This window comes from Manis pentadactyla, chromosome 3 (genome assembly GCF_030020395.1).
Source record: "Manis pentadactyla isolate mManPen7 chromosome 3, mManPen7.hap1, whole genome shotgun sequence".
Classification (NCBI taxonomy): Eukaryota; Metazoa; Chordata; class Mammalia; order Pholidota; family Manidae; genus Manis; species Manis pentadactyla.
This window is the reverse complement of record NC_080021.1, coordinates 117,871,929-117,891,873: the sequence shown is the minus strand read 5'-3', so window position 1 is coordinate 117,891,873 and position 19,945 is coordinate 117,871,929. Positions and strand designations below refer to the sequence as shown.

The 19,945-nt window shown below is 35.2% G+C and overlaps 1 protein-coding gene across 1 annotated transcript in view; it reads left to right on the top strand.

Annotated features, from left to right (window-relative positions):
• Window positions 1-220: 220 nt before the first annotated feature.
• The window catches only part of EPC1 (enhancer of polycomb homolog 1), a 94,223-nt gene continuing 74,498 nt past the window's right edge, over window positions 221-19,945 (top strand). The window contains exon 1 of the mRNA XM_036912216.2: window positions 221-506. Within this exon, the coding sequence (XP_036768111.1) occupies window positions 504-506 (3 nt within the window). The 5' untranslated portion in view covers window positions 221-503. The remainder of the gene's footprint in view (window positions 507-19,945) is intronic.

Sequence of the window (19,945 nt, the reverse complement as noted above, 5' to 3'; positions counted from 1 at the left end):
CCTGAGCTAACTGGCAGTCGTGGGTGCTATTGTTTTGCAGGGTCACTTAATAGCGAGCTTAGACTTTTGTCATTTGGGTGGCTGTGCTTTTAAAAGCCAGTGTAAAATGGCACACACACAGCATTCTTTTCCGAGCTGCAGGAGGCGGGGGCCGGGGATAGTGCAGACTGTAGGGACACTGCCCTGCCGGCCAATCAGAGCGCGCCTGCTTGCCATCGCAAAGTTGTTAACCCCGGAGTCCGCTGGCTGCCGTTGCCTCCTCTGCTTTTAATCTTCCGTGGATATTTCTCTGATTTTTCCCAAACGCCCATAGATCCTGAGGAAAGCCACCCCATTTCAGCCGCCGATCATGGAAGAAAGTCTCACTTTCTATTTCCGAAATATTTTTAAAATGTTTGAAGATCCATATGCTGCCTGGAGGCTGTTGTTTCTAGGGACACAAGTATCCAGCCTATATTGTTACAATTATTTTTCAAGAACTGGCTTCTTCTTTGCCTACACTAATGGTAAGTTTATGATTTTAAATATTTATGTCGTCAAATCTGTCTAGGAGCCCGCCAGGTGAAAAGGATTGTCTTTGTGTTTCTTCTTACAAACCAAATCTTTGTATTTTTCTGTAGCTTTGATCTCTGCACATTCCACCTAATCTTGTCTGGCTAATTTTTACCAAAAGAAAAAATCGGTTTCTTTCATTATTAAAGCTAGATATTTATAATCTAAATGATACTTTAATTACTGTGAACTACGGGGAAACTCAGCTATTTCAAGATGGACTTTTGTGCCAGCAATGTTGGTAATGCCAAATATGTGCATATCCTCTTTATAAAAATTATGTATTACCTAATTTGTCCAGCACCTAAATTATCAGCAGGCAAACTATGGATGTAGTTTTGTTGCTGCTTTTTTTAAGTAGGCCTATTGTGATTTTCTTGATGGATTACTTGGCTACAAACTACAGGAAAGCTACCCTTGGTTTAATGAAGGTGGAGATTGACATAACCGGGTTTATATTAAGTTATGGCTGTTACTAAATAGTGGATCTTTTATTTGCTGATCAGATGTAAACTTGTATTCCATAATATTAATTCTTGGAAGCTCTTCACTAGATAATCTTTTCGAGCAACCTTGTTTTTCTCCAAAAAGGTACATTTGGGAGACATTTTGTAATTTTTGGCATTTTTCTAATTTTTTTTCCTTTTTGCACACGGTGGGAGATCTTTTTTGTTTTGCATTGATCTGTGTTGGTGGCGCTGTAGTGCTCCTCAACAATTTGTCAGTTTCGCTAAAAGAAAAAAGGAGGAAGAAAAAGAGGTGGGGCAAGATTTGATCTATTATCTTACCCTTATTTCCTTAAAGTTCAGTTTGGTTAGAGGAATTATTCGGTTGTATTATTTAAATGTTTTCTGTGAACTGTGCACTGTGAGTGAGCAGACATGTCGTCACAACCAGTCCAGGGAGCACCAGGGACAAGCATGCAGTTTTGCAGTTGTGTTGGATCTGATCTGATTATCTCTAGATCAGAATTCAATAATAAGCTGTCGGTTTCCCCTCTCCTTTCTCAGCAACATTTTGCGTTTTCCCTATATTACCATATCACACATGTTAATGTCTTTTCAACTGAACACAACCTTTGAGTTTTAGTTCACTGAACATTGTAAAAGTTGAATTTTATTGTGAATCTAGGGATTTCTTAAATACTCTAAGTTTCTCTTGGGAATTTTCCAGTAGTTTGGCATCAAACAATGCCAAAATTATGTTTTGTTTTGAAATGATACTTCAGTTGAATTTATGTATATCTTTGCTTTAAAAAGAGCAAATATTTTGGAATAAGATTTCTTTTAAGAATACGTATACAACTGCTTTGAACTTTCAACGTATTTTTACTCACCTATCTAAATGCAAGATGAATATTTTCCATCTTTGTTCTTTTTGAGAGTTACCTGATTAGAGAATATGGCATTTAGGCCCAAAGCCTCCCAAGAACAAAAATGTATATAACAATATGACATAGGTTTTACTGGTCTCTGTAAACATTTTAGCAAGTATGCTCTTCATTCAAAAACAAAGTGGGAAGAATAAGTAATTGTACCTAAAAACATATTATTTTGCCAAATAATGATAAAACAACTGAAATAGTATCTTAGACCACCTTTCCATATGATTGAATAGATGATTCCTTGAGAGAGTAAAAATTTCTGGAGTTACTGTTTTTATTCCCCTTGAAATATGTAAATGCCCATTTCACTAATCATTTAAAATTCTGAAGTAAAAGAATGCATAAAATGACCAGGAATAGTATTTCTGCATTTTCTGCCCTTCCAATTTATCTCTGTAAGACTCTTTCCTTAAACTTCAAAAATAATTATGTATTACGTCTATATTTTGTTCATACTGTGCTGTAAAAATCTGAAAATGCTCACTTTTACCTCTATATAAAATGTAAATGACACAAATAAGACTGACTTTAACATTATAGATTATTTATAGAATGAAATACTGCAAGTATAAATATATTATCTAGCCCTCTGGCTATGCTGAAGAGTTTACTTCTCTGAAGTTGATCTACTGAATAAAATATACTTCCCAATATGTTTATTGCTAAAATATTCTGTTATTCAGCTGGTGTTATTTTTCTTTTTTTTTTGTGAAAATGAAAAATGTTTATATAATGTAGCCACCCTTTTGAAAACAAACTGATGCTATGAAGTCCATATGTAGCTATGCAATGCTCTTTGTTCTCCTACATCATTGACTATTACATCATTGATTATGAAGTAACCATTAGTTAAATCTTTACTTTCTAAAATCATCCACAGATATTTATGTTAAAGATATTTTTCCATAAGTGCCTCTTAAATTATTATTAAGTAAGGAGGTTTAAATCTATGAGGCAGAAACAATTCATTATTTTATATTATTCTCCATTTTTAAATCCACCTTGTGCTTCATTTTAGCTCTAAAGGGACATTAGTTCTTTTTGAAACTGACAACATTTTTGTAGACATTTAGTTCATGACTTTGACGTGATTATGACTATATTACAATAAACTATATTTTTATCATTAAAAAGATCTTTATTTATTAAATATAGCATATAGAGAACTCATTTTTCCATAATAACAATTATTAGATCATGAACAATAAAAAATTATTTTTAAAAATTCCTGAAATGTCATTTTAGTCAACAATTACACACTTTCTTCTTTCTTGCACACCATTTCATCAGAGATGGTAGCAAGTAGCAAAACTGACTATATTAAAACAGCATTTTTTTTCACCCTACCCATCCCTCTGATGGAGGAGGGTCAATGAGTAATGAAATAGCCCCCCCAAAAAAAAAAAACAGGTTGCACAAAGAAGAAACAAATGATGCCAAAGACATAGAAGAATCTGAAAATCCCATTCTGAACAAAAAGCCTCAGAAAAATGAACTTGAAATTCTTGAAATTGTGGAGCTTGGTCAATAACAGAAAGAAACTACAATTTAAGACTTAATGTAGTGAACCAATATAATTCTCTCATATATTAACTGATATTCATTAGTATTGCCAAAGATTGAGGAAATTTTCAGGTTAGCCAAACGCATTAGGAAAAAGGAGATAACAAAGGGAAGAAACATTTACAGAGATACTAAGATGACCTAATGTAAAAGGCCAAAAATATTAGCCAGGTCCAATCTACCTTGGAATGAACTTTTTTAGAAGAAGGAAAAATAGTTAAAATTTTTGTCCTCTGGAAACCAAGTTCAATACAAATCTGAAATTGTATGTTTCTAATTCCACCCACTCTTGTGCATATTCACCCTTATTTCTTGAACACACCATTACTTTCCATAAGACTATACAGATTAACTACTGTCCTCAGCATGGTTTTGCAAAGTAAGGGGAAAATAACAGACAAAATGGGTGTTGTGCTGTGACTGTTTTTTATCTTTCCAAAAAGATTCTCAATGTGGAATCTAAAGGGAAAGTAAAGATAATTATTTCTTTATGAAAAAGATAAAGGCAGAATACGTTATACTTGATTTGTCCAGCATTTATTTTTATTTGGGGATTTGCTTGTTGCAGATTTTCCTCCTATCTACTATGAGCTATTATGCTAAGATGATAGGGTGAAATATTAAAAGAGGCAAGGATACCTGCTCTCATGGAGTTTATAGTCCAATATGTTTCGGAGTTTTAAAAATACTTTAAATCTAAGGTCTTAGCTGTAGGAGGAATAAAGGGAATAAAGGCCAAATAAGATTTCTGGAGTAAAAATTTTTTAAAATTTAAATATTATATAGGATGTACCAACTGGCCTTCTATTGAAGGACCATTATTTGGGTACAAAATATTTACACACTGAGGAGAAAACAGCCCTAAGATTTTAGATATAGCCTAAATAGATGCCATATAAATAGATGGTTTCCTAATGCAAAGTGAGAAATAAAACATGAGCTTATTTGTTTGAGAAGTGAGATGATGAGGATCACTCTGGTAGTATTTCAGGTGTGTTCTTGTACAGTCCATGTAGTAAAAGCTTTTTTAAAATGTAGAAGGCCTCATATTTTGTGCAATTTGCTCACATTGTCATGAAACAGTCAATGTGAATTGTGAAATGAAGCTGGGAGATAAAATACAATAATAGTGTTAAAGGATTATATCAGAATTAACATATTTTTATTTTAAAATCTATAGTACTTTAATGATATGTATAAAATGTTTTAAATAAAAATGTTTAATTTATGAAATATAATTACATTTAACTAATGGTTAATTAGCTAAGAATATCAGCAGTGGAGTGGGAAAGTAAGACTGTTGTTATATACAGATACATTGGGGGAGAAGGAACTATTCATTAAGGATTCTCTGTGTGGTTTAAGATGACCTTAAGAATAGTCACCAGATTATTTGTCATAGAGCCAATTAATCCATACTAGCAAGATTATGTCATTTAGTTTGCTTTCATATTAACATAGAACCCTACTAATAGTGGCATTAAAAAAATAACATTTATTATTACAAGTAAATTAGTGATGAGGAGGAAAGCTAGTTTTAAGTTTGGTTCAATAACTCAACAGTGTTACCAAGTTTCTTAGTAGGTTCCATTCTTTCACTTTGCTTTAATGTCAGCCATGTCTTTCCTCATAGTCACAAGATGGCTGCTGCAGCTACAAGCATCATATTCTGATGATAAACTTTCCAAAGGGAGGAGAGTTGCTCTTATGCATCTTTTTATAAGGGAAGAAATTATTTCCCAAGGTCTTATAGCACACTGCTTCTTACAGCTCATTGGCTAGCTTGTAGGACATGCTCATACTAGTAAACTGGTCACTGAAAAGGAGATTGAAATTACTGTTTGGTTTGGCTAGGGAAGAGGTCTTGGAAGGGTGAACACCTGCGCAGTATCCAGTGCTCAATATGGTTAGTTCCTGTTTGTTTTGTATAAACTTTAACTGCTCTGTATAAACATTATTGAGTGATAAAATATGATTAGCTGTTTTTGTAGAGACCAGGCTGGTCACAGATGAGGCTGTTGTTTTAAAAACTAAAAACAAACATTTAATTAGAGCTTGCTGTGTTTCAGCTTCCAGGCTAAATGCTACCTTTACTATCTCCTGAAGTCCTCACACAAACTTTGGAGATAGGACAATTATTACACCCATTTACAGATGAGAAAACTGAGGCTCAGAGAGGTTTGGCCAAGGTTACACAGTAAATGAAAAAGCTCGAGTTTGAACTGGGAAGTCTGTAATCAGAGCCTTTGAACTTAGTTTTCTACACTGTCACATTAATATTTTTTAATGTATGTTTTATTTTAAATGCACTGTATGATATAATGTTTAAGTGAATCCTCTAGTGAATTATTTTATAAATTGAATAACCTTTTCATAAAAGGAGTAATTGCCCACTGAATTTATCAGTTGTATATATCTGAAATCTGTAGAATTTCTGAAAGCACACTTGTACCGCATCTCATATCTACAGGAATATTTCGTGAAATTATTTCAGAAGTTGAATTTTTTATAGGGAAATAAAGGCCCAGAGATTCAGTGAGGCTCTGTTGAAATGGGTAAATTCATGATTCACAACTTACAAGGTCAATTTTATATATAAAATGTTCTTACTTAAGGATGTATGGAAGTTGACCCCTCTGGGACACTTCAGGGGAGTCAGTGTACTCTAAATCAGTGGATCTCAAGCAGCATAAACCAGAATCACCTAAAACGCAAATTACTGGGTCTCATACCTAGGGTTCCTGGTTCAGCTGGTCTTGGGTAGAGCCTGAGAAGTTGCATTTCCAGCAAGCTTCCAGTTGATGTTGATGATGCTGGCCTAAGAACCACCCTTTAGGACATTGCTCTAGAGAATCAGATGGTACCTGCCATGATAAATATTCTGGCTTTGAAATGTGCCAAACTTTAAAGGATGTCACTTAATATTTGACAAATATATGAGTAAATACATATTGAAATATTATGTAGGGAGGTCAGAAGGGCCTCATTGAAAAGTGAGAGTTGAGCAGTGACTTAAAGGAGGATTTTTCTTATGCCTCAGCATGAATATCACATTTGAGATTTGCCAACAATGTGTGTGTACATTTAAATTTAAAAAAACAGCAATGTATAACTACAAATTATTTTTAAAAGCAGGTAAACATAGGACTTAGTTGTACTTAATAGTAAGCTACATCTGAAAGACTTTTGTACTGTGGCATTTTGCTGGTTTTTCTTAAGATTTTACCCCACCAATTACTAATGTCCCACACTCACTAATGGACATCATTTTGATGAGACTGAGAAAGAGAGGCTGCCATGCCAATGATCTATATTTAGCTCTGAAAGTCAGGCCACTGCCCCAATCCACTGGAAAAGCTCCATCCTCCAAGACAGAGGTCACAACCTCCAGTTGAAAAACACTATAATGTGCCGAGGAGCAAAGGGAATCTTTTTGGAGAGTTTAATTGCTTCATTGCTTTAAGACTTAAGTTCTGAAGGCTTTTGCTTTTCATTAAAGTGTAAAGCCCAAGAAACAAACGGCCAACATAGATGTCCTTAACATTCCCAGAAGCCTCTATAAGCTTTGAGCTACTCTTCCATACCACTAAAGGCCTTGTCAAGAAGCTAATATGATGTACCCCAAAGAGGCAAGAGTACTAAGTTTGGACTGATGTGGTCCAATATCAAAAAGTCATTGGGCACCTACATAATAATACTCAGATCATTAAAAATGGCCTAAAACTGCCAGAACTGTGCTGTCTGGTACAGTAGTCACTAGCCAGATGACTATGTACATTTAAGTTTGAATTAATTAAAGTTAAAAATTCAGTAGCTACACCTGGCTACGGCTGCTGTATTGGACAAAAGATTTATGGAACATTTGTGTCTTAGTCTGTTCAGGCTGCTGTAACAGAATACCATAGACCGGGTGGCCTATAAACAACAGAAATTTATTTCTTACAGTTCTGGAAGCCAGAAACAGATCAAGGTACTGGCAGATTTGGTGTCTGGTGAGGGTCCCCTTCCTTGTTCATAGATGGCTGTCCTCTCACTGTGTCCTCACATGGTGAAAGGGGTGAGGGTGCCCTCTGGGGTCTCTTTCATAAGGGCACTAATCCTATTCATGGAGGCTCTACCCTCATGACCTCATCACCACCCAAAGGCCCCACCTCCAAATACCATCAAATTGGGGGTTAGGATTTCAATATATGAATGGGGGGAGGGGGGATATAAACCTTCAGTCTATAGTAATTGCCATGAACTGCCTCAGACCATGGTAGGGCCACACTGCTGCACTACTGGTTCTCAACTCTGACTATTCTTATAATCAGCCAGAAACTTAAAAACAAAATGCCTGCACCACATCACCAGATTCTAGTTACTGGTCTAGGATGAGATTGGGGCATAAGTATTTTCCAAAAGCTGTCCACAGGATTCTATGCAGTAGGGGTTGAGAACTGCTCACTCACTGTTGAAGTAAACCATGAAACCAAAAATTTGAAAGGTAAGGTTAGTGTTGCTACATCTCATCTCAATATTTCAAAAGCTACAGTCTATCTCCTATGAACTCCATCTCACACTGAAATAAGAATAATTGGATAGTCAAACCAGTTCTGTGGGGTGAAACATTAAATTGTCTGCTTAATGAACACCAACTTTAGCTGGAAGAAAAACACTAGTAAAATGCTCTTAAGTTATGGTGCTTGATGTCCTGAGTGAATCTGAACTCAATTTGAGTTTTAAAAATTAATATCAAACTTTTTAAATATCCCAAGTTAGTTCATCTTTAGGTTTTTAGATTTAGTTTACAAATCTTACCACTTTCATAAATCTTAACAGATTTTAGAAATCATGGTCCTTTAAAATTTGGGTTAATTTATAGCATTAATTAAATACCTCCAAACTTTTTATACTACATTTGTGAATTTACTACATATGATTGCCTTGTTTGGTACTTAGGAAACATTTTCAAGAAGTTAAAGTTTTACATATCCAATAAATTTAGCTCCTAAATATAGTAATTATTAAGCTCTCTTTAACGTTTGAACACTAGGTGTAACTGTAGGAGCTACAGTTAAAAGTCTTAACAGGCTGACCTCTTAAACTCCATTAGGTCAAATGATCTGAAACACAACAATTACCTACACTAAAATATGTTTCTGTACTTAAACTCTAAATATTTTTGGAGTTAAAAGATTCTTACCTACTAAGGAAACAGTTATGTCCTATGAAACCATTTTGGGTGTTGTCCTCCCAAGTGAATGTTTTGACCTGCTTTCTCCACTTATTGAAGCTCCCTGATAAGCAAAGTTGGAACACCACTTCTGAGAGACACTGATGTGACAGGCTGAGCCTTGTTTATATTTAGTATCCAGAAAAAAAAGTACTCTTCCAGCCTTCCTGCCTGAGCTACTGTGTCATATCTTTATCTTTACCTTTTTTCAAGTCAGTTTAGAAGCTGGTCCTCACACAAGTGGCTACGTCAATTGACAATATTTGGATTTTGCATTTCTTAATCTTTTAGAAAGTATAACTGTCCTTTTTATCTAAATCTAGAGACCCTTGAATTGGCAGAATCCCACATTCCTTCACGTTCTGGCTTGTAAGACTATTAACTCTTGCAGATATTAACAGGTACTTATTGACACTGAACCCTCTCATGGCTTTGTTTGACTGTGTGGTCACAACTTCTAAGCCTATTCTATTGACAAGCTTTTTTAACTTTCAGAATAGCTGACTAGAAGTCTGTCCATACACATTTCTATTAAAGAAATTATGAGAACACTGTAAGTACACAGCTTTGACTGATGTTTGCCATTCCTAGCTCTGCCCTTTACTATATCTATAACCTTGGGCCAATTAACTATCCAGACCTTTAGTTTCCTGTTCTATGAAAAAAGGTAATATTACTTATTTCACCTGGCTGTTTTAAGACTATAATGAGTTAATGCATAGAATAGTGCCTAATGTGTCATAAGTACTCATTAAATATCCCAAGTTAGTACATCTTTAGGTTTTTAGATTTAGTTTACAAATCTTACCACTTTCATAAATCTTAACAGATTTTAGAAATCATGGTCCTTTAAAATTTGGTTTAATTTATAGCATTAATTCATAAGTTCATTTTTCATAGACAGCCCTGACTTCAGGGACCAAAATAGGCCTTGCGCAGTGTGATAGGAATTTTAAATGATCACCCATCCAGGTGTAAGGATGTTGCAGTATTAGAGAGGCTCCCATTTATCTTCTCCAGGTACTCTATTAATAAAGTCAGCCAGTCGGGTGGCCCTTTCAGAAATTAAGGTTTCTTTGTTATCTGCTTTCTACTCACTAAATAAATCTTTATTGAGCCTCTACTACATTAAAAACAACATTGTGCTAAGCCTTTTAAGGATTAAAGAGAGAATGGAAGAGAAGTATTTGGGAATTGGAGCAAACTTCAGGATGAAGGTAGTTTTGACCAGAGCCTTGGAAGACACGTAGGCTTTCAGCATGTAGGAGCTGAGAGAAGACACGGCAGGTACAGAAAGCAGTGTGAGGATGGGCAAGGAGGCAAAGCACATGGTGCTTGGAAGTACTAGCTACCAATCCAGTGTGGGTACAGAGGAAACTTAGAGTCTGGGAGAGCTCTATCCCTGGTGGTAGCTTGGAACTGGCACAAGGATTTAGATCCCAAACTAAGGAATCTGGATGTCAGTCATTGCTCACAGGACATCCATTCAAATGCTCTTTAACTGGCCAAAAATGGGAATGGGATAAATAGGAGGGAACTATCTTTTTCTTATGTTAACTTGTTTACCCATTAGACGAAAACTACAATGGTCTGGATCACTGGCCAAGTTAAGTTCTGATGGGGAAGTAAAAAATAAAAAATGTTGAAAGTCTGGGACAATTTTCAGTCTGTGTGGACACTGGGCAGCAGGGGGCAGCATGAGGGAACTTAAAAGTTGAAAAAGAATGCAGATTTGCTTCTGTATTATTTCTTGACAATTATGAGTTTACACCTATAAGACTTCTTATATTAATAATAACAGTATTCTTTTCTCAAAAAATAGAAATAGAATAGAAATTAAAAGAGAAAAGAAGAAAAATAACAGGCTGGCTAATGGCAGAAAGACATTGCTGTTTGAAAGCATAGAAATAGACAAGTGTATATATTATTTACTTTCAAATGAGTAGGAACTCACTTGATACTTGAAAATGTATGAATTTCCAGTGGAAAACAATGGGTTTTCAGTTTGAAAACCTTTTTATGACTCTTAGAGATTCTTCATTTCTTTTTTGAACTATGCTTGTTTGGCTACATTATGTTTAAAGAACTAGTAAGGGAGTGGGAAAACTATTGAAAATAAAATTTTAGTTAAATAATGAATAGGAATTTTAATATACATTCTATTCTACATACTAAATGTATGGAATTTAAAATTTTAAATGTATGGTTTGTATGATTATGAAACTTTGAACTTTAAATGAAATTTTTTCTTTTTATATAGAATTCAAGCCTATTTACAGCTATGTTTCATCAGACTTTTCTGATGAAATTCACCTCTTACTAACCTTTTAAAAATTTGGATGGTTAGCAATGTTAAGAGTGGCATATTGGAAGTTCCTATGTAGATTTCTTTCAGCATTGGAATTTGCCATTGTGAATACTACGTTACACTCACCAAAGGATCTTTCTCAAGTATGAGGAAAACTGGATCATACTGCTTCATATACTGCACACTTAAAGAGAAACGTTCCCTCTTTGTTCCTTCATGAGTCTCTCACTGTTCATCATACGTGTTTACATGGTTGAGATCCCTGTGTGTGTTGCTCTTCACACTCACTTTGATGGGGAGAGTAAATTATGGGGAGACCAGATCAGACCATGTCCTTCCATACTCACTTCACTTTCATTCCTTCGTTCTGCCTTATTTTCCCTTGTTTTGCTTCTTTTCCATGTATAGACATAATACCTGATACTTGGCACTTTAAATAACCACATAAATTGATGGCAGACTATTGCAGGATTGTTGAATATTGATTTCCAATGTCACTAAGAAAAATCTGAAATGATGAGTAAACTTTTGCTTTAAGATACTTTCTCTGGAAGTTAAATATCATGAAAAGAGAGAAATTACTTGGTAAATTTATGTAATATTTCCTTTATATTTTATTTCAGTCATTTGTAAATCTGAGAACATGAAGATATCAAATTATTTCAAACCAAGGTATATCAGGATATACACACAGGACATACCCTGTTAGTTTTTACAGGAACTGAGTTCACTAAAAGCAGTAACATCTTGGTCTTTTGTATTTCTCATGGTTCATAATACAATGTTTGCAAGGATGTGGGGCCCAATAAATGAAACGTTATGAAAATTTATTAGTCTATGAAACATAATCTGGTTTTCTGTGGTGAGATTTAAATGTACTCTTCATAATTTCTTCATACTTTTCAAAAAGAGGTAAATTGTTACTATTCTTGTTGTTGCTGTTTCGTTGTTTTCTTGGTGCCCGAACAACGCTATTTTGTTAATTATTTCATTATACAGAAATTCCCTGCACTCTTGCAGTGAGAATATCAGACTAACTGCAGATCTTTTATTACTAAGGCTTAATTATTTTGATCATTTCTAGTTCAGTTTTTATTTTGAAATGTGTATCCTTCTTTTCATATTAATTCTGAAACTTTATTGTCCAATTTTATTGATATATATATATATATATATATTTATAGGCTACATGGATTTCTCAGATCACATTTGACCACTTATGGCAAACCCACTTCTACTAAGTATCCTAGAAGAATCTTTTGTTTAAGCGTCAAGTGTTACTAATTATCAACTAATAGACCATATATCTATGACCCACTCAGAGAAATTACTCTCCCTATGGCATATCTTCCAGAACTTTATTTGCTCTTATACTCTTCTTAAGGGCTTTCTATAATATGTAAATATATAGTCAGGAAGTACTGAAGGCATTGCAACTATAGAAATCATATTATCTCAAATTTAAATCTTTTCTAAGCTTTTTACATTTAAAAGTTTCATGTAATCCCCATTTTCTACCAACTATAGAAATGAAGAGATAATCATAAAATTTGAGAGTTAGAAGAGTTGGGGGGGTCATCAAGTCTTAGTTTTTCTTTCCAACATTGAGGATCCTGAGGCACAAAGAGATAAAGATCAAGATCATATGGGTAGCTGGTGCAGAACTGGACTGGAATCTACATCTTTTAAAACAAAATGCAGTATTATCTCAGTTATTCTTTATAATGGCCTAAGAGGTAGAACAAATATTCTTTAGACCAAGCATGTGAGATATTTAAGGCTCAGAGACAAAATGATTTCTATAGGGTCATACTGCTGGCAAATGGTACATAGGAGATTAACATGCAGATCTTAAAACATGGAAGCCTCTGTTCCTTTCATTAAATAATGTTATGTCTCACTGCACTGTATTGCTACTTTGAATGCAAAAAGTTACTTAATCGTTTGACTTTTTACACAAAGTACTCACCCTGAGGGAATAGTATCAACCTGTGTAGAGACCCTGACCCCCAGGGAGCTTGCTCAACCAGATTTGGAGATAGAGCAGTCCTGGGCAAACCACTGGATGAATCATCTGCCAACAGAGGGGAAAGGTGCAGCAGAGTTCCTTGTAGATTTAAACACAGGGAGGTACAAAACCACTAAATAGAAGCAAACAAAAAGATTTTAGAAGATGAGTATAGTATTTTATATAAATTAGTTTTATATGTATATATTCTGTTGGTCTTTGGTTTCATTTGAGAATTTCTTAGTTTTTTTGTTCCCTTACCTAAGAGTTTTGAAGCTTTTACAATCAATTATTTGTTTTATATTGAGATACAAAAATAAAGCTCAGAAAAATAAAGTGATCTACTGAAAGAAATAGAATAAAAATATCCTTAAAAAGTAGCTCATGTTTATTGATCAAGACTTTTATGTCAGATCAATGATAAACTTCTTGCATGAATTGTTTCATTGAAATAATGTAATAGCCTAGGTGAAAAATTCTGTTATAATTACTATTTTAGGGATGGAAAAACTGCAGCTCCAAGGGCTTAAGTTAGAGTAAAAAACCTCAGAATCAAAGTTCAACATGTTCTTTTTAGTAGAAAAACTGGGAAAGAAATGTAGCTAAACATTTTAGTTAATTTGATATGGCCAAAGAACAGCAATCTGCTCAATTCTAGTGCCTGTTAGAATTCTGTCCAGTTTTATATTGAAGTGTCTTATTTTAGATTGTTTTTAGCAAGATAAAAATCTTAAAAGTGGTAATATAAAACTTTACATTTATAAGATCTTCATGCTTTTTCAAAGTTCACAGCAGACTTTCTAATTAAATGGATAAATTGATCAGGAAAACTTCTATTTCCTTGAATTGCCTAGATTAGAATTTCCCAAAGTATGCTCTTACAGAATTATAGGTAATAATTGATAGTACATGGTAAGGGGTTGCATTGGAAAATACTGTGCTAAACATCAGTACACAGATTTCTTCTCTGCAGTACTTTCTGGGCCTAAATATTGTGAGCCTGCAGGACTTGTCCGGGCCTATACAGATATACCTCATATTAGAGATACTGCCAGTTTGGCTTGAGACCACTGCAGTAGTCAGTATCTCAGTAAATTGAGTCCAGTCAATTTTTTGGTTTTCCAGTGCATATAAAAGCTACATTTACACTATACTGTAGCTTATTAAGTGTGCAGTAGCATTATATCTGAAAAGACAATGTGCATGCCTTAATTTAAAAATGCTTTATTGCTTAAAAATTCTAACCATCATCTGAGTTTTCAGCGAGTCATAATCTTGTTGCTGGTGGAGAGAGGCTTGCCTTTGTGATGATGGCTGCTGACTGATCAAGGCAGTGGATGATGAAGGCTGGGGTAGCTATGACAATTTCTAAAATAAGAACGGTGGAGTTTGCTGCATCAGTTGACTCTCTGTTTCACAATTTCTCTGTAGCAGGCAATGCTTCTGTTGGATAGCATTTTATCTCAGTGGAACTTCTTTCAAATTTGGAGCCAATCCTCTGAAATCCTGCTGCTGCTTTATCAAATAAATTTATGGAATATTCTAAATCCTTTGTTGTCATTTCAACAGTCCTCCCAGAATCTTCACTGTGATTAGATTCCATCTCAAGTAACCACTTTATTCACTCATCCATAGGAAGAACTCACATGTTCAAGTTTGATCATGAGAGTGAGTAATTTAGTCACAGCTTCAGGTTCCACTTCTAATTCTAGTTCTCTTGCTTTTTCTACCACCTCTGCAGTTACTAACTCCACTGAAGTCTTGAACCCCTAAAAGTCATCCATGACAGCAGGAATCAACTTCCAAATTCCTGTAAATGTTGATATTTGGGCCTCTTCCCATGAATCATGAATTTTCTTAATGGCATCTGAAAGCTCAGATGATGGTTATAGCATTTTTAAATAATAAAGTATTATTAATTAAGGTATGCACATTTTCTTTTTAGATATAACATTATTGCACACTCAACAGACTACAGTATAGTATAAACATAACTTCTATATGCACTGGGAAGCCAAAAAGTTCACTTGACTTGCTTTACTGAGATACTTGCTTTATTGTGGTGGTCTGGAACTGAACCCACAGTATCTCCAAGGTACACCTGTACATGTTACATGTCCCTTAAGAGAGTGATGCTTAAGTAAGTTGTTTTATATATATATATATAATATATATATTTATATATATGTACTATGTGTGTGTGTGTGTGTGTATATATATATATATATATATATATATATATATATATATATATATATATATAGTATGAATATCTCATCAAAAAATAATCTTTTAAGAATATTTAATAAGTGGAAACATTCTCTACGTGAGGAATGAGGACCACAAAACAAGATACAGACTCAGCCCAATATCATAAAACAAGCAAATGAAAAATCCAGAGAAGTTGGAAGAAATAAAAACACCAAAATGTTAACCTGATTATGAATAAGTTAGTTAAAACCAAAACAGATATCCAAATATTTGTGCTTGTGTTGCATTTTGGCTTGAGTCTAGCATTCAGAAAACCTAACTCAGAAGAAATCTGAAGATTTGGATGTGGCTTATACACTTGTCAGTAACTCACTTAAAACAAGTTGGGCTGGTCTTTGGTTTACCCGTCTGCAACTTTAAAGAGGGAAGATATGTTTTACTTCCTCCATACTGAGGATTTTGTGAGGACTCATGAAATGTTGCCCTGTATTCCCTTCTAATGTCCATGAGGGTAACTCCTCTGTGCCCCTGGCTGTGTCCTGAAGAAGAAATCTGAAGATTTGGATGTGGCTTATACACTTGTCAGTAACTCACTTAAAACAAGTTGGGCTGGTCTTTGGTTTACCCGTCTGCAACTTTAAAGAGGGAAGATATGTTTTACTTCCTCCATACTGAGGATTTTGTGAGGACTCATGAAATGTTGCCCTGTATTCCCTTTTAATGTCCATGAGGGTAACTCCTCTGTGCCCCTGGCTGTGTCCTGAAGCTAAACTGACTTTGGTCTCAAGGTGCCCTCACTCTTGTGAGCAAGTACCAGGAAAAGTTTCAAAGGCGGGCACTGGGAAAGCACTTCAAAATTCTCCTTGGCTTTCAGCTTGCTTCAGGCCCCACTCAGCCTGACTCCTCCAATTCATTGTCTCAACTCACTGTGCTTTCTTCATAGAAAGTGTGCTTGTTGTGCTCCCCAGTGACCTCTTCATTCTTCTTAGTTCCTCATTATCTCCTTAAATACTGACTTCACCTGACTTCTCCCAGACTGTTCTCTTCCTCTGTTCTTTTCCTGGCTATTCTCCATCTCCTAGGTGTTGGTGTTCCCCGGGGCTCCGTTCTCCATGCCCTTCCCTTCTCACTCCATGAATCAGTCTTCACACCTATAATCACACTCCTTGGGTTGAAAATCACTCACTTTCCCTTCCCTACTCTGGAAGAGGGGAGGAACTGGGTTCAGAGTGCTTATCTGAGAAATCAACACATTACTCAAGTATCATAAAGAATAAATATAGTGACAGTAAACTTTATTTCATTAATATTAACTTATTAGGTAACAAAAAAAGATAATTCTTTGCCCCCGGTTTCAGAAGGAAAATAGAAATAATTTCCTCTTGGGTCATAGAAGCAAATGGGAATTCACAAAATTCTGTCTCTCGAATGCCTCTTTCCTGTCAATCCTTTTTTGCTCATGACCCATTACTAAATTTGACTGAAACCTCCCAGCATAAATGTCTACTTCATTGACAGTTTTTTCCCTTGTTCCTCTAAAGTTTCATCCCTTCACCCCTCATACCATTTACACCATGCTGCTTTGATTATGTGTGGCTGGGTGAACTAACACTCAAGTAGAATGTTTTATGCACTCAGATTGTAAGGCACCTAAAATAAAAGAAGCCGCCTTTCCCTGTTACTCCTCCTGCCTCTTTCCCTCTCCTCTCCCTTTGCCCTTATTTTACCCTTCCACCCCTTATGACCTTGAACTAACACCAGTCATTGGATTAAACAGGTTAACAATTTAACAAAATCCAGGTAAAATAAAACTTCCAAAAGTTGTTGAATATATACAGCTTAATTCTTGGTTTTTCTTAGTTTCTAAAATGGACTTTTAGTTCTTCTGGCAAACTAATTGCTGGAATGAGTGACATTCCTCTGTTAAGTACTAAATTGTTATTGAGTTCCAAATGATTTTCTATTTATGTCTTCCACCTATGCATCCAACTGCATCTGGTAGCACCCTCATTAAAAGGTTGCTATAGAACTCTCATCAACTACTTACAACTGCTTACAGAGGAAGAGGTCAGATGATTTATGGGACGACGGGAGGATTAAAGATGGCAAGTCCTAAAAATAGTTAAACTTATCTATTCACCTTTTTATTTGGGGGGAGGTCTAAGTTTTGGCAAAGTTCTTCCTGTCCTCACAGTGAATTTTCTATAAATTTAGGATTTTATGTTACACAATAGGAGGATCATATTTCATTATCTTTTAAAAAAAATCCTAACATTGTTAGAAACATTTTGAGGATTGGTTTTTTTTTAATTCTAATTCATTCTCAGGCCCACTTCTTTGAGTCATGTATTTTTTTTCTTTTCATTTTCTTTTCTTTTGGTTAAAGTTTTTATTGGAGATAAAGTTAAACTGAAAAACTTTGAGTCTATCCTGCTACAGTTTGTTAGGATTAATAACTTGCACTTTATTGTTTTAAGGTACAGATAAACTTTCTGGATATATTCTGAGTATTTCATGTGAAACATGGTTCTTAAATATTATATACAGAATTCCATGCATTAATCAACTCTGGAGAGAAATCAAGTAGTTAAGATATTGTTTCTGTGACTCGCTACTGAATACAGTGCAAAGCAATTGCAATGTTTACTTTCCAGCATATCACTGGGGAGAAAACCCATATCATAAAGGGTTTTCAACTTTTATTTTTCTAAGTGGTATGTTGGAAGAATTATTTGATGCCATTTCTTTATATAGCTTACTGTGAAAATGAAAAGCAGAAAGTTAAGAAAAATGATCACTAAATCTGAAAAAGTAATCAGTACTTTTACACAATGCTTTGTTATAGCACTGTATCACTTTCTAATATTGAGATCATTGTACATTCACACATTTTAAAGAAATTTATTCCACATTTTCTCAAATACAAAGCAGTGTCTTACTTTATTAGCTCTGTGAGGCAGTAAGGATTGTGTCTTGTTTATCACTGTTCTCCAGTACAACCTGCTTTGCCTAGCTCTTAGTAAAACATCCAATAAATATTTGCTGAAGAAATAAAAAATCTGGACATGCAGTACCAAAACTGGTATCATGATGTTTTGGTTTATCTTACTGTCCCATCAAAGAGAATTTAACTTCATTGGATGACTGCCCATTCTTGCCCTCCTTCCTTCCTGCCTCAGAGGAAGACAGTCCTCAAGTTATTCCATCTACATGATTCTTTGCTTTCAGTGTGCAAACATGTCCATGAAAGTTAAGTGAGATAATGCATTTAAGATGTACGTGGATTGCATGGTACACAGTAGATGTTCAATAAATGGTAGTTTTAATTCTTACTGATTGAAGGCGTAGGAGGTAAGAGATGAGAAAGACTGGTATAGGCTTAAGAACAATTACTTTGAATTCACCTTACCACTCAATCTACTCTTTAAGTTGGGAAATGAGGACCAAGATAATTTAAGTTGTCAAAGATTGATGGAAGAGGTGATATCTGAGTTGGATTTTGAAAGATCATAACAATAGTTTAAATCTATTGAATGTTTACTGTGGGTCAGAGATGATTCTAAGTGCTGTACATCGGTTTATTTAATCCTCAAAACATTCCTATGAGATAGCATTCTGTAAATAGAAATAGATGATCAGTCTGAAGCAGGAGCAGGAGAATAAGAGAAAGAATAAATAAAAACTGGAAGCAGAAAAGACTGATTTTTAAAGCTGGAAATGAGACTTAGCCAGCCAGAGCAAAGAGCTTGTCTTAGGCAGTAATGAGAAATGATGTTGGAAAGAGTGAGGCAAAATTATGAGGCCTTGATAAAAAAATAATCTGACTTTCTCTAATGGGCAAAACAAAGAGCAGTTACACATATAGATGGAAGTGGGGCTCAAGGCACATTGATTTTGGTAGCATGCACTACGAAGCTCTGAAGGGCAGCTTGCACTGTCTTCATATCCCCAGGGACCCACAGCCTCTACCAGCCACTTTTGGTTACTCCTAGCCACTATTAGGAGAGTAGCAGCAGGTTCCTATAAAGTAGGCACTTACAAATATGAAACACCAAAGGAACCTGGTTCAGAGTAAAATTAATATAACTCCTGAGAAAGATGACATGGACCTCATGACTCTTCCTGAAAGGGAGTTCAAAATAAAAATCATTAACATGCTAATGGAGGTACGGAAAGATATTCAAGAACTCAGGAATGAATTCCAGTCAGAGATCCAATCATTGAAGAGCACAATGGAGGGTATTAAAAGCAGATTGGATACAGTGGAGATGATAAATGAAATAGAAACTAGAGAAGAGGAATACAAAGAAGCTGAGTCACAGAGAGAAAAAAGGATCTCTAAGAACGAAAGAATATTGAGAGAACTTTGTGACCAATCCAAATAGAACAATATTCGCATTATAGGGGTACCAGAAGAAGAGAGAGAGAGAAAGGGATAGTGTCTTTGAGGAGGTAATTGCTGAAAACTTCCGCAATCTGGAGAAGGAGATAATCTCTCAGGCCATGGAGATCCACAGATCCCTCAACACAAGGGACCCAAGGAAGACAACACTAAGACATATAGTAATTAAAATGGCAAAGATCAAGGATAAGGACAGACTATTAAAAGCAGCCAGAGACAGAAATAAGATCACATACAAAGGAAAGCCCATCAGGCTAACATCATACGTCTCAGCAGAAACCTTACAGGCCAGAAGGGAGTGG